This window comes from Manis javanica, chromosome 9 (assembly GCF_040802235.1).
Source record: "Manis javanica isolate MJ-LG chromosome 9, MJ_LKY, whole genome shotgun sequence".
Taxonomy (NCBI): Eukaryota; Metazoa; Chordata; class Mammalia; order Pholidota; family Manidae; genus Manis; species Manis javanica.
In genome coordinates, this window is record NC_133164.1 from 13,872,444 (window position 1) to 13,899,925 (window position 27,482).

General features: G+C 40.3%; 1 protein-coding gene across 18 annotated transcripts in view; it reads left to right on the forward strand.

Moving 5' to 3' along the window:
- Positions 1–276: 276 nt before the first annotated feature.
- The window catches only part of LOC140843351 (uncharacterized), a 43,146-nt gene continuing 15,940 nt past the window's right edge, over positions 277–27,482 (forward strand). Inside the window, exons 1-5 of one of the 18 annotated variants that reach the window (XR_012121006.1) lie at positions 319–559; positions 3,925–3,973; positions 23,267–23,622; positions 24,505–24,731; positions 24,819–25,850. Coding sequence is in view for 10 of the 18 variants with exons in the window: in XM_073212450.1 (XP_073068551.1) it covers positions 16,563–17,318 (756 nt within the window). In the remaining 8 variants the exon portion in view is untranslated. The other 17 variants (XR_012121010.1, XR_012121008.1, XM_073212450.1 and 14 more) reach the window with 17 other exon arrangements.

The following is a 27,482-nucleotide window of genomic DNA, read 5'->3' on the forward strand; positions in this document are numbered from 1 at the left end:
CTCTAGGATAGTAAGTAGACCAACTGAAAAGCCATTGAATATCCCAACCTTGAGGGGAGTTAGAATAGACTGAAATCAGTGGTGGAAGGAAAGGCGTTCCAGATCAGCATGAGCAGAGGCATAGTGAAAGCGGCATGTTTCATAATGTTTCATAATAATGATTTAAATGAGGAGCTGAACAGTGAGATGAAGCACGGGATTTCCCCATTTCAAGGAAGCTTGTTTCTCAGGGTCAGCTTCCCTGGGCGTTGGTCAAATACGCTCCCTGGTTGCTAGGAGAGGATGCTTGTTATCAGCTGTCTTATCAGGGAGGGAGTCTCTTTAAGGCTCCTGTTAATTACTCCTGTCTTCCAGGGCTCAGGCTGAGCGCAAGGTGCGGCGCGCTCTCTGCCTCCTCGGCTTGGTCCTGTGCAGGAAAGCCTGGAGAAGGTCTGCGAGCGCTCTCGCTCCAGCGTCTTGCGTGGATGGCTCGCTCTTCTGTGTGTTTGTGTGTTTATTCTGCTCCAGAAGACATCTTTAGACCCACTGAAAAAGGACTTCACCCTAGCTAGCTTTGAAGGTAAAACAGCTGCTTTCACTTTTCCACTTTAAAATAGGATTTGCTTGTAAAGAAAGTTGAATATTATTGGAAAGTAGGAATGAGGGAAATCATTTCTTGCTAGTCCCAGCATTCAAGTATAAACACAAATAACTTTCTATTTTTTCCCACTCTTTCTTTCTATTTAAAAGCTTTAAACAGTTGTCATCTGCTACAGACACAGTTTTATCTCAGACTTCTTCCTTTATCACTACCTCCTGGCCACTTTTCCATGTTATTACACAACCTTCATAAATACTATCTTCAGTAGCTGCGTTATATTTCATTGAGTGGATATGCCATTGTTAACCATGGCCCCTTTAGCAGAGGGTGGGGAACACAATTAGGTGGTATTTTCATAATAAGACAGATTTCACTCAAGATGTAAAAGGAGGGGACCTGATGGGTAAAAGATTTCTAGACTTAAGTAGCTCTCAGACTTCAGTTCAAGCTGAGTTATCAGCTGGTGACCTTGTGCATGTGTCATTGCTTCATGATGCCCTCTTGTTTGCTCATCCATACGTCATACATCCATGTAGCTGTTTAAGATTATTCCAACTCAGATAGTCCATCTGGAATTCTATGATCTATTCTACTAAACCAAATTGCCTGATTTTGGCCATCCAGGTTCCTTACCAATCCACTTATTCAATCCAAGCATTCCATACACCTGAGAGAAAGTAGGTGCCTAATAAGTTATTTTATATTGATTTGAATTGAAATGGGTATTTAATATTGAATTGAATTAAACTCATTTGAGTTCAGTTGAGTTCAACAGACTTTCACTTCAGTAGACCTCAATAGGAGGGAAAACTGTTTTAATTCCCTCATTTATAGAAAGAAGTGTTCTGAAAGATCTGACTTGTTTTCTGCACATTCGCTCAGGACCATTCTGATTCTTTTTATGTTACATCACTAAGAATGACTGAAATCAACGCAGTGAGACTCAGTTTCAACAGTGACATAGAGGTCAGGCAACATAAAAGACCAGACAGACAAGGATATGGGCAAAGTACACGTCTTATTAACATCTGCAGTTAAAATGAATCTTCAGACTTGGAAGGCTTCCTCTGAATTACATGGAAGATCACTAGATTTGCTCCATGCCTAACAACTTAAATTTGCAAGATTGTATGCCTCCAAAAATAACAGGAACAACTCCTGCCTGGCTGTGTGGAGCCCGATAAACAACTCCATTAATTAAAAGGTACAAGCCATTAGCATATGTTACTACTGTTACCCTGTACTTCTCGTTAATGTAACTTACATTTGCTTCATTACACCAGGTTAAACTTTCCGCTTCTTATGAGCCTTTCTCTTTTCTTATCCAGCAGTTTCTATATTGTACTCTATATTGTTACAGAGTAAAGGTAATTTCTTTATTTCTATCCATCCAACCTCAATAATTTAATTGCTATTTACAGATAATTAAGATGCAAAGTAAATAATTCCAAAAATAAAAACATTAGTGCCTAGACATATAAAGCCAGCACATGCAAATGGCTCTTTAACCAATACTCCCAGGCGATACTGTTATAATGTAGTTAAAAACTTCACTGAGAATATAACATTATGGCTAGAATAATAATAATAATAATAAAGAATATAAGAAGATATAACAGATAAAAATGATGGCATGTCCTCAGTGGTCCTTAACAGAAAAAAAAATGAGAAATGGTGGGAAATAAAAACACAGTTTCCCCAGTTGTTTTATAATTTTTAATAAAATAATTCAGCAAATTCCTTTCCAAAATGGAATTAAATCACAGTGTAAAAATATAATCACCTCATTTTCTTAAACATTTCATTTTGCTTTTTATGAAGGAGTCAAGCATTATAAATCTGAATTCATTAAATTACTATGAAAGTCCATCAATCAATCCTGGAAATTTTCTAAGTTAGCAGAACCTTAAGAAGATCACCAATTCATATTTTATATAAATTCACTAAATTTTAAACAAGAGCCTTCTTAATTTTGCCAACTGAATTCTAATTTATAAAGCAAATTACATTTGAGTTGGTTTAAATGACCAGTGACATACATCTATTGACTTTTCAGGATGTTAGAAAGAAAAAAATTAAATATTCCTGCTACTCTATGGATTTGGAAATGTCTTTATTTGCCACAAAAATGCATGGCATGTCTCATTCAATTACCAAAGTTACCTTAGGATAGGAATTCATTCAATCAGGAGAGTCATGGATCAATAAGAAAGTGGGAAACCCATTCATTCAGTTCATTCATCTAACATACGTATGGAGTACTTTCTGTGTGTCAGGCACACGGGAGGAAAATATTTAATTATGAATCCTTAGATCAGCATCAGATGCTCCTGAATAGTCACCATAAAGCCTTCCTGGACACACTCCCTCCTAATTTTAATTCTCAGAAATAATTCTGGCAATTGCTTTCACACATGTAACATGTTTCTCCTTTAATGTGGTCAGTAATTGTTTACAGAGAGCCTCCTATGTACAAAGAGCTGTGGAAGAGTTATAGATAAATAAGACAAATTCCTACAGTCCCAGTGTTTCCCACCTGGTGGGAACGGCAGACAATGTTACTAATAACAACAGTCATGGTGGATAGAAATGGCCAGGTGTCTGAGGGCCTGCCAGAGCTAAGAGGAGAAAGATGTTCTTTCTGTGTGGGGGCTGGATTATAATTATTTGTTAGAATTTCTTTCTTGCCTGATGTGTAAACTGTGAAATCAGGGCATGGGTGTGTCTGTCTTAGTCAAATCCTCAAGAATGAATGTATGTCGGACACATACTAGCTGTCTAAAGAATTAATGACCTGGCATTTGATTTAGGTGGTGAAACGTGAGGATCTGGGTGTATGGACAAGGGAGAAGGTGGGGCACTCCTAATGAGGGAAGTGGGATCCCAGGGGAAGAACAGTTCACAGCACAGCTTCACATTCCCAGGTTGGGAAATGAACAGGAGTTGCTGCAATAGAAAATCTCCCTACATCCCAAAGGGCTTAATACAATGGCTCTTTTTCTCTCTCAGTTCAGCCCGTCTGTGGGTGGGGCAGTCTTCCCTCCTCATTTTGTAGCTACGCTGTTTGCAATACATGGCCTCCAAGGTTGTCATAGCAGGAAAGAAAGGAATGGAGAAGCCACCCTGGGTCTGAACTGCCTTGGCCTTTGCACACAGTCAGTTGAAACTAATCACGTGGCCATTCTAACTGCAAGAAAAGCTGGGAATAGGGGAAAGGACAGAGTATTCGGTGAGCACTACCTGTCTGCCACTCACATCTGTTTATCTGCATATCACTTGTGTGTGTGTGTGTGTGTGTGCGTGCGCGTGTGTGTGTAATTTCCATTTACCCCTATTACCTCCAGTCTTTTCCAGGTCACAGAACTCTTCCTTTGTCACTCCCATAAACTAAAGGTAAGTGCTTTATCCTATCTACATGCACCATAAATACTGGTGGCAATAATGATTATTCAAATCTCAAACTATGCACATAAATAACCTGAATTTTATTCATAAATACAACTGATAGAGTATTATCATTTATGTGATTATAATGTATTTGAGTTGGAATGTGGACTAAAGGGATTTTCATTTGGAGCTAACCAAGAAAGAATTTTGCTAATGTTTATATCCAGCCAACTTTTCTGTGCCTCAGTTTCCTCATCTGAGAAGTGTGATTATAATTCTCATTTATAAGATTTTTGTTTCTTTAAATAACCTTAATGCTGTGAGCAAGGCTGAACCATATCTGAATGACTAAGTACTTGACTTTCATACATTATACATAAGCATGTAAAACAACTGTCAGATTGATAAGAAATTCCAGGGAAGACCACAGGTAAATCTACTTAGACTGTGCAGTATATACTAGGCATGTGGTTTATGACATTTTTTTCATTTTTTTCCTTTAATTTGCTTTTGCTTTTTTAATTTCCTCTGAGGATGGAAAATGAGTCAGGCTATTCAGAGGAGTAATGGGTAATGTTTAATTGAGAAGAAAAAAAAGTGTAAGGTAAAGACTTTTCTGGAATTTAAACTCAAAAAATGGGAATTGGCCAAGCTGAATTCCCTGAGGATTTGAATTAGGCATAATTAGCTGGGTATAAGAAAATATATACAAATGAACAAAATATCTCATATGAATTTTTGGAAAATGCTAGGGTCTTGGTTTTTGGACCCAGGGTTAATTTACAGTTAAAAAAGAAGTTTTTATGGCAAAATACCTCCTAAAAAGAGACTGTCAGAGAGGCCCAAGTACTTGATAGATTTGCTTTTGGCCACTATGCATGGGAGTATTTCTCTCAGTCACTACTTCTCTAACTTCTGGGTAAATCCAAATCACCCTCCTGCTGGGGTGTCCCCACCCTAGGAATTCAGACCCTAGGGTCTGGGGGGCAGCCTGAGGGTTTGCATTTCTGTTAAGTGGTGTTGGTGGTGTTGATGCTGTTGATCTGACGACTGAACTTTGAGAACCACTGTTGTAGATCCCTCTTTGCAAAGATAACTTAATGAAGGTGATAATGAGCAATTGAGCACTAAATAAATATTTCTAGACTTAACAGACAGGTTGTATCTGTTCCTGAACACTCTACCGGCTGTGCTAGAATCAGCATTTCTTGCTAATTTAATTTCTGCAATGAAAATGGGAGAAGGTAAGGATGGCAATTTGGATTGCTTGTGGAGACAGGGCCAAATGACAAAGTCACTTTAGATCCCAGTTAATTCCATGGAATTTGGGCTCTGAGAGGGATGTTAAAAACTCTCTGAAGGAACTAGAGGCTTTTAGACAACTGGGGCTCAGCTGAATCCATCCAGTTTGTTAATGGGCTGAGAGATAGAGTTGCAATATGGGTTTCACAGTGAACAGAACTTGTACTGACTAGGCCAGCATTCTGTAGGACAGAGATTTTAAAACATATCTTGATGCAAGTTTTGTAAAACTCATACAGAGCTATTTCATGTGCTCTGACCAAAAATACCTTGACTGGGAGGGACAGATTAATCATTGAGGTAAGTTTGTCCAAGGAATTTTTAAGAAATCACTGAGAACTTCATAAGAACAGCTAATCTCCAAATTGCTAGTGAAGTCATTATGCATAGAGGAATCTTCTGTCTCGCTGGGCAACGAGTCTCCTTTTACTGTAAACAAATAGCACTACTTAGTAATTTTTATTAATAGAGTTTCTGTATATACAATACCACTTTAAAGTTTGATATCATATTACACAAGTGCCTTGTAAAATATGTAATAAACACCCAAATTATAGGGAATGTGGAAATGCTAAGGCAGCCTTGCAAATGAGCATGAAGATAAATCAGGCCTTAGAAAGTTTTAATCACCTGCCACACACCAGGAGGTCTGCATGTAATGAAATAATGAAAAGATATCGTTTTCTGCCTTCCTGACGTAACTTCTTGCCCTCTAAGGGCTTCATGGATACATGTTCAGAAGCCAGGCAAGAGTATGTCACCACAAATAATTTTTTTGTAGGAGAAACTAAAGAGATGAGCACATGTCATTTTTTGCCCAGAGCCTTGTGGATATTACTTGCCTAAAACCCATGCCTGTTAATGCCTTCTCTAGGCTGTAAAAGAGATTCACTGACAAGAAGCACATTTCAATAGAATCCTGAACAATATTCAGAACAAGATTCCAAACTCCACACACATGGTCGGCTTTTAAAGGTACTGCCTAGTGGTGAAGGTTTTAGGCACAGTGATGCTGACCTTCCATCTTTGTCTTGATCTTCCACATGTAATTAGAGGAAACACGCTCACATTCATTCAACTGAGGCCTTTATTTGGACCAGGCAAAGACTTCTTACCCTTGGTTTGAGAGAATCATGGTACCTAATTAATGCAAGTGCTTGTTTCACAGAAATTCTATGAGATATTTGGGACCTGGCCCCCACCCACCCACCCTTAACAATACTTTCCATCCACTATCTTCCTCCCACAGATCTGCCCCCAGCCTCCACTGGCTCTTACAGTCTTATGTGTTTGTCTAGAAATATCAAGTTCCTGCCGTACCTTGCTTTGAGCCCCATAACCCTGTAATTCTTATAGAAAGTTTGACAGTAATGCTTCACTCCTCAGCAAGACTTAGTAACAGTGACCTCCAATATGGTCTCATAATACAAGGTCGTTGTTATTTGGATAATATACGCTATTAGGAACCATCATAAATAATTGAAACTAAACTACACTTGTTAAAATAAAGGACCAAACTACGTATTATGGTGTGGCCATGCAGGATAATTCTCCCAGATACAGGGGTGAATTAGGAAAGGGCTGAATGAGTGTGATTGGAAACCAATAGTCAAGAACAGTTTCACTTGCCTGTTGCAAGATGTCGCTTTGGCTTGTTGAGCCTTATTTTGGTTTTTATTCACAGATACTTAACAGTCACAGATACTTGACAGTAACATTATGACATATTAAATAGATCTCTGAATGATTTCCACCCATGTGCATAACATTCTAGCTAATAGATGTTATCCAATTTCCTGAGAGTAATAGAATTAAAGTGCAATAGAATGGCAGTGGTGCAAAACAGCAATCTGAGTAATCATGAGAAGAAGAAAAAAAATAGATTACTGAGCTACAAGCCAAAAAGTACTAGAACATGGCTATGGAACATCCAGTTCACCAATAATAGTCATGGCTGCCATTCATCGAGTGCTACCCAAATGCCGTTTGTTGCTGAGGAAACAGATATAGAATTGATGACTTATCTGAGGCCATGTAGTAATTGGTGGAGCTGAGATGTGAACACAGGTTCGAATCTCAAGCTGGGCTGTTAGCCAGCATCACTGAATGCTCCCTCCATAGCAAAATGAAAATGCAGTCCCTGGAAGGCTTGCGGCCCTGTGCCATGGGGGTGGGGCCACCTCTCTATCTTCCGCAGGTGTCAGACTGATGTCCTGCCTCCCCTGCCTACCACCACCACACAAACGTGCAGCCAGTGACTCGAAGCTTCGGGTCTCAGCACAGGAGTTTGGGGGGGTTTTCCGTAGTTTTTCCTGAAGCATCTCCTTGCTGCTGCAGGCCAATTTGAAAGCTAGGGTCTCTACTGCCCTCAATTAAGGCCTAGAGAAAGGAAAGAGATGCTACTTCAGGCCCCTGCTGCCCGTCAGACAGGCTTAGTTACCTGTGAAAATGGGCTGCTGTTCTGGTGTCATTACAAGGCTTGGGACAGGAGTGATCACTGCTCTCACCAGCCAAAGAAGGAACAGAATGCCATAGTTTCCACTGTCTCCAAAGCTGTACTTCAAAAACATGTACGTGGGGGACTAGCACTGGCCCTGTGAAGCTGCAAGAGACGGACTCAAGGCCTGGGGTGGCTCGAACCCGGTTTCTCTGGGGAGAGGCCGCCGCAGATGGAATGGCAATACCCTCACGTGCTCCCCCCAGCTCACCTCGTCCCCTGCCCACTGCAGGGGAGGGCAGCCACCAAGCCGATTGCCGCCTGCAAGTTCATGACGGGAGCAGGGTGGTTGGGAGTGGGGAGCAGGGGATCGCACTAGACCCAGGATGCTTCCTTTCTTCTTTCGACATAATGCAGACAGTTTGGTAGATAGCTAAACACTCTCAGGAGTGAATTGGTCTCACACAACATTACCTGCCCAAGAGACCTTGATTCCAACTCTGGCTGAGGTAGCATCATGAAATAAGGGTCAGTGTTCCCCCAAATTGATCTGGAAGTGCCCTGCTGTCCAGCACTGGTTGCTTACACTCTCATTTCTCAGATTTCAGGACATCTTGTGGCTGCTTCACAGATGGAGCTAATCCTCACCCAGGGGGTGTACTTCATGTTTTCCTGCAAAATCCTTAGGACTTTCCACCTGTCCAGTCACCATCAGAACTGCCTCTTGTCTTCTGGCCCCGAGTTGTCGTACAGGTGTTGCAGAATCATCTCTTCCTCCTTTTACGAACTAATGCATCCCTCTCCCGTTCTGCCTGCCCTTGGATACCTCGTACCTCATTGCCAGCTTCCCACCATTTATTTACCTAAGATGTCCATCTTTGATGATCCCTCTGACTGTATTCCTGTCTTCTCAGAACCTGTTGAAAGACTCATTTTCTACTCTCAGCAAATGACACCTCTGATCACAGGTCTACCTTCTGTTTCACTCAACCTGCTTATATTTATCACCCGGTGCTGGCTCTTTCCTCCCTATGAGTTGATGCCTGGCACCCTGCCTTCATGAAATCCCATTCTTTATTAATAAAAAATAGTTCAATAAATAAATAAATGGGATAGGAGGAGGTCTTCTTTATAGCAAAATTCCAATTAGTAAACATGGGGCAAATGGTGGAAATAGAAAATTACCATTCAGCAAACACCACAGTAATAATTGTTGTAAGCAAGATCCATGGGTGGATGATAAAATTAGTGGGCAAAAGTATAATGAGAAACAGGATATTAGCACAATCTCAAAGTATCTCCCCATAAGAAACCTATTAATTACAAAGGGAAAGTGATACTTTTAATGGAGACACCTTCAGATGCCACCTTATCTAAATAAAGATAACACCACCCACAATAAGACCTGGCGACATCATGAGTCTGAGAAGGTGCAATAACACCCTGTGGAATTCTTGTCAAAAAAAGACATAACCAAAATTGAATGAAAGAGATTCATCAGACAAATTCAAATTGAAGGACATTCTGCACAATGACAGGCCAGCACTCTTCAAAAGAGTCAAGGGCATGAACCACAGAGAAAGACCGAGGAACTGATTCAGATTTGAAGTCAGTAAGGAACATGACAACTAAATATGAGGTGTCATCTTAGATGGGATCTTAGATCAGATTATGGTATTGGCGGGACAACTGGTGACATTTGAGCACGGTCTGTAAGGACAGTTAAGAGTAGTGTAACAATGTTAATTTTCTGGCTTTGATAATTGTTCTCTGGTTGTTTATGTAAGCTGTTAACATTTGAAGAAGATGAGTGAAGGGCCTACAGGAATTCTCATACTGTATTTGCTTTTTTGAAAGGCAATTATTTGAAAGTTAAAGGCTAAATGTTTTTTAAAAATCTTAGTCTAACAATCAGTTTAAGTCTTGCCTCCCTGAAATCTGCTATATAAACTTTAGACAGTCAAGTCACACACACAACCACTGTGCCAAAGTGTAAGTTCAGGCTTGGTAGTGAGTGAATAATTATTAGCTCGATAGACATTTATTGAGCACCTACTAAGCTCCAGTATTATGGGTACTGGGAAAACACTGTTGGGTGTGATGCATGTGCTCCGTTATGCTTCTATGCCTTGTTTCCCTGTTTATATGCAAACCCCTAGAAGACCAGTTTAATATGTCTTTGTACTTTCCCACAAGATACCCAGGACAATGCCATTTATATAGTCAACCCTTGGTAAAATACATCAATAATGAGATGACTATTTCTGTTAGTCCTTTTCTGTGAGTGATCATGGAGGGTTAGTTGCTGGTTAACCTCATTGCCCACTTAGAGGCAGGCTCTACCTGGATCTCTTTTCTCGTATCCAGCTGCCCTGCTGTTTCTCTGTATCATAAGCTACACCTCAGGTCTTAGCTGATTCTTCAACAGTCTCTTCTTCTTGTCTTCCCCTTTTGCTAAAAGCTCTGTGGGAATACATGGGTGTCCCAGGTACCATGGAAACACTGATAAAAAGATTTGCAGTGACTTTCAGCAGCATATTGCTCGACCTCCTTTGCTCAGCCTCTGAAATGGGAATCCTGATAATGATTTGTCAAAGGCTTTGACAGCCTTCTTTCCCAGGTGTAAGTGCAAATTACCCTTAATTAAGAGAAATGATAAGCAGAGCCTCTTGTGTGAGCCTGCTCCTGGGGCAGGGCGAGCCTGTGCCAACTGTTTAGTCAGGGAAGCTTCCTGAGTTTGAGATGCTTTAGTCACACTTTCTCCTGGGGAAATCATAGCTGGCAAAAGGCTTGCTCTTTCCCAATAAAATTTATCCAGAAAGTAAACAAAATCACATCTTAGGTCCTTAACTCATCGACTGATCTCTTTCAAAGGATCAAAATAGTCAGGATAAACAGAGCAGATTATACATTTGCCTTGAGCAATTTTGCAATCATTTGAAAAACATAAATACGAATAAAGAATAGTTATTTCTGAACAACACTGGAACAAATTGTCATCTTACAGATTCCTTTGGAAAGGAAAGACATGCAACTCTAGGGGCATTTCAGGCTAAGTGTAGGTACCCACCCCCCACACTTTCTTTCCTAATCCTGAATTTGCCCCTGCGATGAAGTGTGCTGTTTATGGGAAAGGCAGTCTGTTTATTGCACATCTGCAACACTCAAGCCATAATTCTCTATGGCACTTTAGCGCCTCTGTTACTGTCTATACTAGAAGGCTCAGGGTGCAAAGATAAATCTACTACTTGGTATGGGATGGTTTACAGAACTGTCTAGCTATTGGCAGCTTAGGGATAGTCAACTAGTGCCTTAACTAAGAGATTGGTACAGAAATATATTTCCAAAGCAAACAGGCAAGGATTTGGAATGAAGAAGGCGGCACATTTGAGAACAGCTTGTAAGCTGCTGTGCTTATGGACACTGCAGCAGGAGACGCACGCAGACTAAGTCCAACCAGAAGACACAAGGCAAGCAAGCATGCATAAAATAATCACATTGTCACTGTGTGCCAGCATTCAAAGCAGGCAGGGGCATGTCACCATTCTTGGGAAGCTATGTGTAACTGTTACGAATACACATTCAAAGATGAGTGTTTCAGGAGATGTAACAGCAAAGGGAAAATCCAAAGATTTTGTTCCTCAAGGAAGGGCACAGGGAGAGGATTCCCTAAGGACTGAAAGTAAATAGAAATTTGCATGCTGTGGCTGCTGATAATAGAGACTAGGGCTGTGAGAGGTGCTGGCCAGTTTAGAGATAGAGTATTCAGCATATTCAGCATGGGCAAGAGTGATAGAAAAATGATCTGGTTAACACCCCAGGTGGACGCCGAGATGCTACAGATGTGCTGGATACAGGATCAACAGTGTCCATCATCTTATGGCAGGGATGTGGACTATCCTTCAGAAGTAGTAAATCAATGGAGACAAACCAGCCAAAGATGCATATTTTAGGGAAGAAGAAAGAGAATTTCCTTAAGTAACTATAAAAAAAATCAGCACCTAGCATCAGATACGTATGCCCGGTAGAATGCAAGCTTCTAACATTCTGTTCCTGTGACTAACTCCTTAAAATTCTGCTAAGCTGGCAACTATTTCAGCATAATTTGCTCACCCCCACTGACCAATAGGTTCAAAATAAGCAGCTTTTGAACATGAACCTGAAATATCCTACAGAGTAGAAGCAGGAATTTAAGCTGACTAAAAATAAACATGGTTTCATCAGGCACAGATTGTATATTATGCTATCTAGTCAGCAATGAAAAATTACTTGAAGAATTAAAGGTGGCTTTTAAAGGTCTCATGGGAAATGGAGAGTTGAACTTTTTCTCTTTCTGTTAATAAAGCTTGATTATGCTATCATTTATATGTCTGAGCAGATCTTGGAACTCTGAGTTGGAAAATATATCAGCTTAATGTGGAACCCAAACTGGTTTCCTCGCAGACGTAGGATGGTTAGTGGAAAGACTGCTGGCATTGGAAAAAGACACACTGGCTCTGGCACTGCTTAACAATCCTGCCGTGGATAGCAGGGGCATTTCCCTGCACCTCAGGGAATGCAAAGATGCAGAAGGGAATGTCTTCTGTCTCCACTTGCAATCTAAGAAAACACCAGCAGCCCTTCCCACTTCCTAACGGTGTAAAGATAAAAAAGGAGAGAAAATCTGTGGAAGCACTTTGTAAATTGCAAAACAGCATACAAATGAAGGGCTTCCATGAAAATACAGTTAGATTGACAGGGAACTCTCAGCTTCAGATGAATGTTGAAAAAGGCGCCCAGTGGTTTTGGAAGCAGACACAGAGTGAAGCTCAACAACAGTGATTAGACACCAGCCTATGAAGGTACATTTGCTATGGACACAGTTTCATACAACAGGCACACAGGAAGGAAATGCAACTTGGAAGAAACCTTTAAGAAGAAAAATATTTAAAATTTATTTTTTTATGTCTTCAATGACTTATAAACTTATATGAATCATTTGATATGTGTCTGTCTTACTTTCAAATTACCGGTCAAATATTTGATTCTCCTTAACACACTGTTCATTTTACATAACCAAAAATCTCATAGTTGATGCTTTCAATTTGATTGATTCTGACATCCATAGAAAAAGGAGACAATGGACTAAGTTTTAAGGAATGCAGTATTTATTCACTCAAGGCTATGACATCACTGCCTCCTCTACCAATCAATGGGCAGTGGAGAAACTTCGTGTAAGAAAGAGTATCATTTGCTCAGTTTCCAAAGATTCATTTGTATTTTTTCAGAATTTGGCAATTAAATTGCAAAGATCCCTTCTGTTCCAAGGATGCTCCTTGACATTCAGATAATGCTGAATTCTGAGAGTTACAGAAAGTGATTACAAGGAAAATTTAGTAGCTGTGGGGTTCTATAGAAAATGCAATCTGTAAGTAGTCGGAAATGATTCTAATGTTTTCATTCTAAGTGAGTTCTTTTTTGGAGGAGTGCCTTAATTAGAAGAAATCCAATCTTTAACAAAGGAGAATAACACACCAAACCTGGATCAGAGATACTAGCTTGAGAACATAAATTTTTCAGAACAGACCATTTTGGTTCAGAACCACATTATGATAGATATCTGTGGATAGAAAGGTGTGGATATTATTTTTGACCAATTTCTATACCGTTAATTCAAGTGAAAAAAAAATCACATGAGGGGAAGATCCTTAGGAATCATTTTTACTAGTTGTAATGAAATGATAGCCGTGCCTTGTTACTTCATCACTGTGAGCGTTGAAAACTAAGAGTTAATGGTTCGTAGAGGTACTGACATTTATATAACACTTGTAGTTTACCCGGTGACTTCGCACAGCTTGATGGGTTTTTATGCTGGAGGAGGACAGGTTTGGTGAGACTGACTTAGATTCAAAATCTGCTTCCCCCACTAGATAGCTCCATGGCTTAAGTAAGAAATTTCACATCTCTGAGCCTCAGTTTCCTCATCTGTGAGAAGGTGATAATAATAGCCTTGAGGTGTCATTTTGTGGATTAAAGGGCTGATATTTCTAAGACTCCCAGCTTCAAGTGTTAATGTTCTTCTCCCTACGTGAAAGTTGATGAGTTTCAGACAGCCTTTGAAAACTGAATTTGAATAAATAAATGGGCAAAACTCTCCTTTGATTTTCACTGATTCTGTTAACCAGAGGGACACTGTAGTCCTAAAGCAAAGTGTAGAGTTAGCACCTAGTAAGAAATTATGAATTGCTTTTTCTCTTTCCTAGCAATGCAATGAATGGCAGGCACTGATTTTAATGAATGCATTTTAAGCTCCACTTGGGAAGGGGCTCTATTCCCAAACTTGATCAATGTCTGGAGCTAGTGGGTGCTCAGTGAATAGTTAGTGAACAAATGAACCGATAAATGCCTCTCAACTCCTGACGACTTTTCTCCTCTGTACCGTTTTCATCCAGTTTTGAGCATTCCTATAGTTTACAGCCATACCTATTATATATATGTGTGTGTGTGTGTGTGTGTGTGTGTGTGTGTGTAGATTTTCCTACCTCCTTGCAAAAGGTGAGAGATTTCTCTCATCTAGACTTAACAGGTTTGTCATTTAATTTTCTGTGGATGTTCTTAGAAGAGCTTCTTAAGAATGCAGCAGAATGCTTGGGACCTTCCATGCATGGGAGTCCCTCTGTGGAGTTTCTGGCATGACACTCACCAACCCCAAATGGACTCCCCTCCTTCCTCTGGTCAATGCTGCCAACACCATCCTTCCTAGATGGAGACCTGAAGTGCCTTCTGGGTCCAGGTAGCTGATGATCAGACCAGCTTTTGATTCAGAAATGTCTTACCAGGAAAACCATTTGGACCTGTTCCCAATTAACACTAACGGCTGTACTGGAAGTGACAGCTTCTTTCATGCCATTTCCTACTTCTCAATGTTAGATTTTTAAAAGTCAAGGGAAAACGATACCTGTATGTTAAATGTACTCATGCACATAGTTTTCTTGAAACATATTTAGGGAAGGGGGGCGGAACAGCTCCACTAGTAATGGACTTAAGCCTTACACCCAGAGTAGCAACCCCTTTATTGACTGTTTCAGTATTCCTAATAACCTAGTCTCTGATTCCTGCTACCTAATATCCAAACCAGAAGAAATGACCATTTAAACAATAAGACATACTTTTTTTAAAAAATCAAGAAAATAGAGTGACAGTAGGAAATCTACAGTTTTTGAGTGCTAATAGTGTATCTCTAGAATTATAAGACTTCTGTACAATTCACTAGATGTGAGAAAAGAGATGGAAGAACATAAATTTGCATTTTTGTCATATAAAATGATGTAGCAGACTATTTGTTAATATTTTAAAGAAGCTTTGCATTTTTAAGTATTCAATTTATGTATACTGCCAAAAGGACTGCATTTACAAATGTTGAGAAAATGCAAAGCTAATGGACTCAGTTTCTTGACATGTCACCTTCCTCTTGGTGAAAGGTTCCTTCAAAAATCAAGAGCTAAAAAATAAATTGGCTCAGGCAATTTTAGAGCAAAGATAAGAACAAACATTGCTTTTTCTTTTCTTTTCCCTTTGAGGTTTGCAAATAATGCAGTATTTTAAAATGGAAAATGTGCTGTCTCATAGATATGCTGAGATCATGGCCTTTGATAATTTTGGAAGAAGCAAATAAAGGAAAACTTTTTCTTAAAATTCAGGTGTGCAATATAGGAATGAATGTGTATTCAAAATATGCTCTGCATAAAAACCTATTAGAATATCCAAAATTATGATCCATTAAAAATAGCAGTTTTTAGTACATTTAAAAGATCATAGCTCCAAGTACTGAGCTGAGATCATCTTCAGGGTAGTACTTAGTAGTTGATAATTTGTAAGATTCATAGTCTTTAAACCATCAGTGCCACAGTAGTTTGGATGAGTTCTAAGGAAGCTATTATAGCCAGTTACAGAAATAATGCACATGTTTAAAATACATTATGTATTGTCATGCAGCCACTCATTGCTTTCAGCAAAATAAAATGCTTTACAAACCTGCCTGAACCGTGATAGGGGTTCTGCCTAGCATGGTGTATGATGCTCAAGAAATATCTAATGAATGAAATAAGTCTTTGCTAATGTTGACTTAAAACAAATTAAAACCAAGCCTACAGAGTTATATCTTGGAGCAAGTGGAAATCTATAGAACAAACGAAAGGTTTTTGATCTGGGGCCTTTGACCATCCTGCAGGTAAGTGATTTGTGCTTAAAGTTGAAGAAAGGACACGCACCAAGCACCAAGTTTGCGCTTCTGCCTTCTCGGAACTGCGGCTGACCTGAAATTACACTCACCAGCTCAAGGTCAGAATTTCAGACCAAGGGCTGGGTGCAGGATAGACTTTCAATCCCTGTTTTTGGCCGGCACAACTGACTTTTATATTTTCCACCCCAGGGCTCCTCCCTGAGTCCCCAGCTTTGTGCAAACTCTTCTTAAGTTACCCGGAGTTAGAGCAAAGGGTATCAGGAGGGGCTGAAATGACTTCCTTGCTTAGGCACTCACGCTTGTCTCTCATCTCTCCCTCTCCCCCTTCCTCCCCAAGAAAGGAAGGAAATTCTGGGGTGAGGAAGTGGGGTCCGCCAATGCAGACCCGCAGAGCCGAGGTCTGACCACGCGGGTCTGCGGGCCGGGAGTGGGCGCTCAGCGCGCGCAGACAACAGGCGGGGAAGCCTGGAGACCGGTCCCAGAGCCGCCCTCAAGCCCCCGCGGAGGCCGGTGCAGCCTTGAGCTCCGCGGAGGCAAAGGGGCGGCGGAGCTGGGCCCGCGAGGGGCATTCCCGAAGCCCCGCTGATGGTTGGAACCCCGGCGAGCAGCGCGCGCCCAGGGTTGCGGGATCTGGCATGGCGCGGCCCCGCCGGTGCCCCTTTCTCCCTGGGAGGGGCAACCTCGCTCCTCCCGGGACTGGAGGATGTAACCGGCTGCCCACTCCTCGCTTCCATCCTCTCCTCTGCTTTCCGACGGCCGTCCCCGTCTTCATCGCCTCCAGAGCGCCCGAGAGACCCAGACGCCCCCTGAGAAGCCCCGCCGCGCCGGGACGAGGCCAGAAGGGGCAGCCAGGGACCGGCCCAAATCTTGCAAAACGCGGGGGCTGCAGAGGTTGCCCTGCCCCTGTGGAGCATGGAAGCACCGAAGGAGAGAAGAAAAGGATGTGCCTGTCTGCCTCCGACCCCAAACTTGGGACCGGCTCCGCTGGCAGCGGCGATCGCCCGCAGAGAGGCCAAGGGTGGGAAGGGCACCCGGGCCGAGACCCCGCGGAGGAAGGGTGGGTGGGCTGCGGCGCGGTGCGCAGCAGCTCATGCCGGGCAATTAGGCTCTCCGCCATGTGTCCCTGCAGCCCTGCACGGTGTGAGAGCCGCCAGTGGGAAGCGCAGTGTCATCATCGGTCTGCAGGGAGCGGCCGAAAGACAGAGCGAGCGCTCGGACGCCCCGCGCCCAGTCGCGGCCGCGCAACCCCGCCGAGCCCGCCGAGCAGGCCGAGCTGCCACTGCGCGCGGGCGTCCGCGCTGCACGGGCTGGGCTCCTGGGCTCGCGGCTCCCCCTTCCTCTCCGAGGGAGTCCGCGGGGGTCTGGGACTAGCCAGGAAAGAGACCTGTTGAAAACAACGCCAACTTGAAAATCAGATCGACGGAGCAAGGAGCAAAACCTCTCTTCAGTTTGATATTTTGAAATATCATGAACACTGCATTGCAGTAAGATTGCTGCTCCTTTAAATGGGACAATAATTTCCAGCTCTCTCTCACACATTTCTCTAACGGAGGATTTCAATGCAAAGCAATTCAAATAAGTAAAAACCACCTCATTGCTGTAGGAAATTCGCATGCATTTATTATGCTTAAAATTTGATATAGGGCATTTTTTTTTGTATTCCCATTTATCGCTTGCCAAGAAATAATTAAGAATAGGAGCTCGAAGATTAATTTTAAATAAAAAATCTTCTCAAATGAAAATGTCAGGTCATAAAAATTCCTTTTAAATCATAACAGCATATAAATCTTTGAAATTAACCATGTAATTACAATGTCTATCAACTTTTACCTTGAGCTTTGAGCCTCTCTTTTTAATCTTCCATTCTTTTTTAATGAATAGCTATTTTGAAATTAAAAAGTACTGTTCATTACACATGCCCCACTATAATAGGGTTTTTATCATATTTGCTCTATGTAAAAATACTTGCTACTTTGTAATTATTCACACGCCGATCCTTTCCTATATTGAGTAGAAAATAAAAAATGAAATAGAAGTCAAAGGTGCTTTAGAGCTGAATGATTTACACAATTCATTAAGGACGGTGATTTTTCAGTTAGCATCAGATTAAATGGTTACTTACTCTCAAATAGCCCTTGGGGAGTTGAATTGCTGGGTAGCAAACAGATTAAAGTTTGCATTGAAAGAAAAATTGAATTCAGAGGTAATCAATAGCATAATAGGGGCAGTGAGTGGTGCCTGCTGCCTGAAATGAAATTACCATATTTTTAATCTTAATTTTCCACTCTGTTTATCTGACAGTGTGGATGTGCAATCCAAACAGATAATGAGAGAGTGGGATATTGACACTGCTGTCCTCTGGAGTGCTTGTTTTCAGTGATTAAATGCTGTGATCTGTGATTACTTTGTGCAAGGATGTCGGGGCTGCTGGCCAGAACCGTGGGAGGGGCACTCACTCAGCAGCTGTAGCTCCAGGCTCTCCCAGGTCCTAATGTCTGAAATTCATTTTCCACTGGCAATATTGGAATATAAAGATTACCTATTTGTGTATACACTTTGGCTGCACAAATTACAATAATTAATCCCATTATTGTTGTTGTCCTGACGCAAAAACATTTAATTAGATCAATATGTAGTGAACCTTCTCTGTAAGTTTTGTATGAACGAGCTGACAAACTTGCTTCTTACAGGAAGATGTGAATTACAGAAAGCAATATGCTGGAAAACTTTGAAGGGAAAGAGTATTATCATTAAAGATGCAGTAGAGAGAAGAAAGCCAGGAGCATTCTTGCAGGCATCTAGCCCCAGTAGCTGCAATTATATAACAAGCTGTGATGATTTTTTAAAATGCAAATAGTCTTCTCTGGGTAGTGGGAGGAAGTCTCCTGTACATTTAATTAAATTAACACCTCTAGCCAAGTAACAAAAATACCCCATTACAAAATGTTAAAGTTATATAAATCCTATATTCTCTAAATCATTATCTTTTGATATTTAAATGTACCTTGTGGTTAGTATAGTCCTGACAAATACCCTATATTGAAAACATTATTCCATTTTTGCAATGAGGAAATATATTATAGATGCATCATTTGAATTTGAATTCACTTAGTCCTGCTGTGAGAATAGATTTACAATAGGTGATGGCTTTCGACCATCTATGCCAAACAACTTGTGAGGTACAGCCTAGTTTTGCTTCCACTGGCTAAAGTCTATGTTTGGAGAATTCGGTAATTATGCGTAGTGAATCAATTTATCCTCCTTTTATACATATGTGGACCCAAATAAAAAGACATGAAGAGAAAGAGTGATGGGCAGCACTGGCTCCCTGAGAGATTATTACGCAGCATTTATGTCTCCAAATTGGAGAGTAGTCACGACAAAACAGGGATAGTGTCATGCCCCATTCAGTCATTCTTTAAACTTGGGTAGATGTGTTGTCATTAATTCCTAATGCACATAATAACGTTATTTTTTTTTCGCAGTCCTTTCAGATATGCACAGCTCTCTAGTAGACAAACAAGATTGCTAACTAAGTACTCAGAAGTGAAGAGTGCAAAATAACTTTGTGTAAAGGTGAATGAGCTCCGGGACTGGCTGTGAATTCATTTGCTATTCCCTGATTCATGACCCTCACAAAATTCCTGACTTCTCCAGAGTCAAGTGGTTGAAATTGGAAAATTTTAATGAATTCATATTTTAACCCTTGAATGGACAAAGGCAGCTCTTATCACACATATTTACTGGATAAAGAAACTGGGGAGGCGTATATGCTGATAGCTGTTGACCAATTGACTTGCATGTTTTAAGCATAGACTAAAGAAGTTCCCTCTCGTTATATAAACCCACAATCAGAACTGCACATTTTGGTCTATTGCTTGCCTGAATGCTGTGTTATTTTGCAAATTGCTCTAAAGAAAGGTGACTTTAGATTGACACAGTAAATGAATATGGTCAAGTCCAGTGAATTTATATACTAGTGCTGGCATGAACTTAAATTTTTGCTTAGAGTCTTTAAAAAAAAAATCACAAAAAAATGTGTTGGGCAGATTAATAGATTCTTTCACACAGAGTTTGAGTACCATTTTGACAATTTATTCAGTATTCAGAAAAATCCATAAACTTGAATATAAACTACATACAGTCCTGTCTGCATTACAACAAACTCATCCAATTTTTTGATAACTTACATTGTGTCCTTTAACATTTTTTTAATCAATACTTACCGATGCTGATTCTTATAGCAATGTAGTATGGCTGATACATATCCATTGACATGGAAAGTAGCCAGTGTGCTATTTGAACTTTTTCCCTATCTCTTGACTACCTCTATAATCCAACTGAAACCTAGGTTTTCTAAGGATACAAAGGCTTTCCTCTACCCCTCTACCTGCAGTCACCATTCGAAGTTTATTGAGCTTTCGAGCACACAAAGAGAGTGGGAAAATCCAAACCAATCTCTTTCCTTTCACTTTCTAAATCCTGACATGGTCCATCACCTCTTGAAAATAGTGAGCTGGCCTTCCCCAAAAAGGAGAAAGGAAACAAAATCTAATGGAAAACAATGGAAGCAGGGTAATCTAATCTTTAAATAAGGAGACATATTTCTGAAAGCTTAAGAAGGGTGAGTTTCACACTGATGTCACCTTCTACTGGAAAATGCAAGCCCTCCAGGAGGTGAAGAGGGAAATACTAATGCCATTAATCCATTGTCCTTGAATTCTCCCTAAACAGATGGGATTTGAGGGAAGGCTCTAGGTCATAAGAAGTGGAAGTATTCATGGAAAACAAATGGTTTGCTCCTGATTAGCGTTTAGTTCGTTCAAACATGAACAAGTCAGTCCTGGGAAACCTAAACATTCTAATGAACCACACACTCAAATAAGGAGCTATTACTTCCTATAGGTGACCTGAGCATTCCTCCAAGTAACAGTTTCAGGTGACCTAGTGGAGAAAGAAAATGTACTTATCACAGATGCTGGAGAGCAAAATCCATTCTGGGCCACTAATAGGTCGACCAATGTCTCACGTATGTTTTGTGTTCAGGAAACAAATCCCAAAAGGGTTTCTTTAAGGAATGGTGCCTCTACCAGATGCAGCATGACTGCACCAAACACTTGTATTATTATTATTTTTTTCACCTCTAGAAACCAGAGGTTTCAGTTAGCTTTGAAATCAATACTTCCTTATAACATTAGGCATGATCTTGTCAGGAAGAACTAAAAAAATCAAACTACCAATGATGTAAAAAGAAGTGACAGTTTCTATAGAGTGAAAGTGAACAGCAGACTGAGAGCTTCATAAACCCTGCTTGGGGAGACATCTGAGTTATTTATTGCTCAATCATCAGTTCATAACACAGTGCCTGGCACATGGTAAATATTAATTACTTGCTTAATGAATGAATACACATAGGTATAGCAAAAGTTTGAGAACTGCCAGATCTGAATTTAAGTATCATTAATAATTCAGACCTCAAATGTTGAAGCTGTGCTGAAAGGCCAATATCCTCAGGGCTCACAGCATCCCCTAGCTATAGTCGATCTGAAAGGTCATTACTCTACCAAATAACTTGGAAGATAGAAGCCATAGCCTAGGAAATGAAAGAGCCTTGCTCAAGGCACCTTTAGCAGCCCCTGCTTACTCAGATAATCAGTAGAGCACAATTGATCACCTTCCAGAGACTGTTAGTAACTTGTATTACCTGCCATGTGCGTGGGTGCCACTTATTCACCACGTTGGTTTGAAGTTGCACTTCCTATTTGTCCCTCCCTCTCCTCTTGGAAAAGATGAGCTCTCAGGATACAAGGACAAAACCCTACTTTTACTTCCCTTTTTCCTTGGCACAGAGAAGCTATCCTATGTGTCTGTTGAATGAATTAAAATAAGCTTGTGTGGTATTCTGGCAAAATCTTATTCTAAGCTTTTCCTGGTTAAAAAAATAACTGTAAATACCACTCTTTTGAGAGTTCCATTCTGAATTCTGCCTCTCTCTCAGTGTCCTCTTAGAAAGGCAGCTATTCATCAGGGGCCCCTGTTGTCATCTATAAAGTGAAGGCGATGCTCAAGGGAGCTTCCAGATTTAAAATTCTACAAATCAAAGTTATTTTCCTTGAAAATTTAGCCCTGACGAGATTTGCTGACAAACTAAGCATTTTAGGGACTACCATAACAACAGATGAAAGTAAAGTTCTTCAAGACATCTTTTCTCCTGGCCATGTAGAAAAGCCTTGGGATAAAAGAAGAGTTTTCCAAAATATTCCTTTCATCCCATGTAGAGGAGCCATAGGAAAAAACATGTTTTCTTTATAGAAACATAGCTATAGTATGTATCTTCGTGAATGGCTTCACATAAAAGTGCCTGTGAATAAATCTTTCCATCTGATGTTGTTCTAACCAAGATTGTTCCTGCAACTAGGAGGGCTGTCTGTCTTTCAGCCAGAGAAAACCCAGGGCCTTGAAGCAGAGGAGAGAACATTCTGGTGTTCCTTGCTATGCATATTGTGGTAGCCAGCCCCCCAAAATGACCTGCAAAAATCCACACCTCCTGGTCTTCACATCTTTGTTACCCCCTTGCACACAGTACCAGAATTGTCTCTGTGGTCACTATAGAGAAGGGGTAACATGCCACTTCTCAGGTTTGTTTAAAACAGATTGTGGCACAGGCACAGTCGCAGGGGGGCCATCAGATGATAAATTGGGGATCAACAGAGGTGAGGCTTAGAACCTCACCCCCACTGTTTTGAGAGAAATCTTCTGCATCCGTGGATGTATTATTGCCCTTGTCTAGCTTGGATTAACACATAGTCTACAGGCACACACCTGATCATCTACATTTGCTCTCTTACAACACTAAACTATGTTTTCTACCTTTATCTTGCATCTACCTACCACTTCAGCATTTTATTAAAAAAATAATAATAATAATAAAGGGAGAAATGTGGGATTCACATATAAATCAAGTATAAAAATGAAACGAATATTCATATTTGACCTGATTGTTTATAGTTCATAATGAGTGATCAAAACCGAAAGTTTTTGTGATGACTGCCCTTGTACTGTTTACCATGCAAGAACTTATTCACTATGTAAGAATTTGTTCACCATGTAAGAACTTGTTCATTATGCTTCAGAAGATTGGAGACTGACGAGAATTAGGCTGGGGGTGGATTAATGATTGTGCATTGAGCATTGACTCCCCTATACAGAATTTTATTGTTGTTAACAACCATTTGATCAATAAATATGAGAGATGCCCTCTCAAAAAAAAAAACAAAAAAACAGATTGTGGCTCCAGACTTGGGCTCATTGTCTTTCTTTCTCTCTTCACTTGCTCTAGATGAAACCAGTTGCCATGTGATAAGACCACTTGTCCTGGGGGAATCCAGTTGCCATTAGTCACATGGAGAGGCCAACATGACAAGGAACAGCAGCCCTCAGTCCAGTAGCCCCAAGGAGCTGGAGAAGCCAGCCGCCATGCCATGAAGACATTCAGGAAACCTATGGAGAGACCCACAAAGCACAAAACTGAAATCCCTGCTATCAGCTGGTGAGGTCCTGAGGCCCACAGCAGTCCCCAGAGCTTGGAAACAGATCTTCTCCCAGTCAAGCCATCAGATGAAACAGCAGCCCTGGTCAACAGCTTGACTCAAGAGAGGTGATTCTTGAGCCAGAATCACCCAGCCTACAGAAACTGTGAGATCATATATATTTGTTGTTTTAAGCTGTTAAGGCTTAGTGTAATTTGTTACACAGCAAGATCAGAATGTAGTTATTGAAGTTTTTCTGTAAGCATTGTGCAGTATCAGTTATACATCTTCAACAATTCTTTTTATTTTTAATGAACATTTTCTGACTGTCTTGGTAGATGTCAGTCTAAGTATTCTAAGCTGTGGAATCCAAATTAATGGTAACCTAAGACATGAATTATAGTATTTGTTTTTGAAGTTTATGGCAAAATGTTTTCTTGATATTATATCTCTAATATTTAAGTTTGAGGGCTGTTTTGCTGGGACCTATTTTATAAAATTGTATAGAGATTTGACCCAGACCCATGACTAGTTATCTGGTCAATTAAAAAAATACATTTAAAAAATAAACTTAGAATTTGAAAGAGAGCAGGAAAAACTATAATATATTAGATCATGGACATCAGTTCATTCAGTTTGTACCACAGTTTGAAAATCAGGGTAATGGACACGTATGGGACAAGAGAAGGTGCTAAAAGCAAGACAAGACATGGTTGTAAGTACAAAGTACAAATCAAAGATTGATTTGAATATGATTATCCCATTTTATGGGTATAATCCTGAGGCTGAGGTGATTTTAAATAATTTGCCCAGGTCACACAGCTCATAATAATGGACCCAGGACTCAAAGCCAGGCCTTTCTGAGTCCAAAGTTCATGCTCTTAACACCATGCTATACTGCCTTCCTATACTATTATTTATATGAGCTTTAGTAATGACAATATATGAGCAACTGTTGAACTCTTTGGTGGGGATGTATAGCAAATCCATAACCATCACTGACAACAAAAAAAGCTCATGTTAAAAATGATTTTTTATTATGCTCGAGGTGAGAAAAGAAGCTCCACTTTCTGAGAAGATATGCAGAAGGAACAGCGAGAGGTGACAGTTTTTGGCATCTGAACTCTCCCTCCGCGTCTGATGAGAAAGACATTGTCAGCATCTTACAGATATACTTTCATCAATGCCTGCGTTTTCTAACTGCCACCATCCCCTGAGTTTGGAAGTTGGCCTTTTGTCTCAGGATATCATTTCCCTTTCAATTGCCTATTGAGGGTAAATATGATTTTAATATATTCCTGAGTATTCAGTGCCAACCTTTAAAAAAATCTATACACATATAATTACATTTTTTTTTTCCAGGGGAGAAGGCCATTTATGTTATTCATCTTCCCCTGGAGTCTGAGCTGGAGTCCTTTGGTTTTCTAGTTAGGATTCAAATCAGGCAGCCTCATCAGAGAATTTCCAGGCAGCATGGCGCTGGCACCCGGCAGTGCTGTTGGTAGGACTTTGAGGGGAATGGGTGGAAAGGAGGGAGGCAGAATCGCTAGTGCCTGAGCCTGTTAGCATCCTCTGGACCCTGCTTTGTCTGTGGGCCTGACGTTCGGCCGGATTGCCACTGCGGAAGGCATCAACGGGAAATGGAGAAGCACGCACAAAAAGGAAGGGGCTGACCATCTATTAAAATACGTATAAATAGGGGCAATTATCAATATGACTCATCAGTTCCCGTAACAAAGCTCGTCTTTTAAAAGTTACTAAAATGCTTTCATGCTTTGGGGTGTTTTTTTGTGCTACTGTGTGTGCTATTCTTTAAGTCAGAAGCCTGCAAATTCACTGAGTGGGTAAACAGTGTGATTCGGGAGTGTTTCTTTTCCTGCCTGTAGAAGTGAACTGCCCCATCTTGAGAATCACTTGCTGTGATATTGCTGTCACTATTGTGTGTAAATATGGCTGCAAATTGAGAGCATAAATATTTTTCATGTAGCTGTACCAGGCTCATCTTTCCAAGGTCTCTATTTCAGGCTTCTTAAGTTTCTTACCCTTATTTCCTAAGTATTTGGGTTTTGGTGCTTTTTACCTTTAAACCAGATGTTTCTTTGTACCTTCATGCCACTGGCACCATTTAAAAGGTGGAGAAAGATAGAAAGCATTTGCAATTTATTCAAGATTACAGAAAAACCCCATAGCATAGATTTGTACTATCCTGACTCATGAATTGTGCATGTGGACAATACACAGTCTGTGTCTACTTTATGTACCATGGCTCCGAGAAGGAATAATCATCACCAATAATCTCTAAGAAAAACATTATTTTTTATAATAGCTATAACATTAAAATATAGAAGTTAAATCAATGATTGCTCATTTGATTAAAAAGGTACTAGAATACAACTTTCATTGTTTCTGTTTTTGTAAGGAGATTGACTGCACTTTGTTTCCCTTTTTTCTTATTTCGGAGAACTTTAAGATTCTCCAAACTGATACAGTTATTAAAATAGCTAACACTGTTTAAAACACATTAAAATACATTCTTGATTTACTTTTTTGATGACAAAATCTCAGACTACCTTACCAAATATCTCTGCTCCATTGTAGGGTGCTAATGTTCTATTCTCCTTAGAGAAATTTGCAACTTAGATTCATGAGCGAATAGGAAATGCAGATAGTTTATACCAGAGGTCCCCAGACATTTTTGATAGTGTACCCCTCTAATCAAAGAAATCTGAGCATGTGTCCCCACATACCCACGTTTATTTATAAAGCATACACATGTACTACTACTTCGTGTAACAAGTATCAGTTGGCTTAGTTAGTTTCTTTCTAAACTTTCAGAGTAAGAAGTATTTTATTTTTCTTTCTACTGCTGCAAAGGACTATTTTGGAATCTTCCATTTTGCAGATGACTGTTGTGAATTGTTGTAGAGCTTCTACTTTTCAAGTCAGGAATTTTTTCACCTTTATTTAATGTGTTTATACTGTATTGTTCAAAGACTTCAGTGACATACACAGATTTTTTACCGTGATTTTTGGTATTTATGTAGTGTTATTGTGATATAAATGCAAATGAGGACCACAACATTAAAGACTAAAGTGTAATGCAGCCCTCTGATCTGAAGCAAAGAACAATGCAGTGTGTGCCTGTGTATATGAGGTTGATGTTAGGACAGACAGGAGAGGACATTCATATTCTCAACCATCTGAAGGTCTAAGCGAAAGAGGCTCCTGCTTATTCTGTCTCTTTCTAGGAAGACCATTTGGAAGTTACTGGGAAGCAAACTTTGCTCAATGCAGGAAGCTTCAATTTACAAATTTATTGACAATAAAGATTTTGTTCATCTGCCTACAGCAGACCTTTGTCCTCTGATGTAATGAATCCCCCATTTCTGGGACTGTTTAAGTGGGGGTAGGAGCTGTTGTAAATCGATTCCTGCATAGTAGAGAAGTTGGAGCAGTTCACTTCAAATGTGCCTTTCAATTCTTAAGTGCTGTGACTTCACAACAGTCAAAGAACAATTATCTAGAAGGCTGGTAACACCTTGGAATCTCTGCCCCAAAGAGATATATTGACTGCATTCAAAAGTGTGAAGGGTTTGCAGGAGGCAGAGTTGAAGGGAGAAACGACTTGTCCAGAACTACAAGAAGAAACCCAACTTCAGTGGGGCACAGAAAGATCTGGGAGCATGAGTCGAGAAACACTGTATGAAGTGAGTTTGGGAAGGTTCTTCTTTTGGAGACCTTTGCAGGTGGTATAAAAAATTACCCCTCGTGGAAGGTCTGAACTTAAGTAAGTCAAGGATAAGCTGATCTCACAAAGTCCCTTCTGTTTCTCTGCTTCCATGGGTTATCATCATCATTTGTTATGATTTATTAACAAAAGCTACCAAAAATACACAAATAAATATGAAAAAAGGAAAAAAAAGAGAAAATGTACAGTAAGGAACAAAGGAGAATGTGTCATTCATTTTAGTGCTTTCCTCTGACTTGCTTCTTTTGGTTATGAGAAATAGTCAGTAGTCAGTAGAC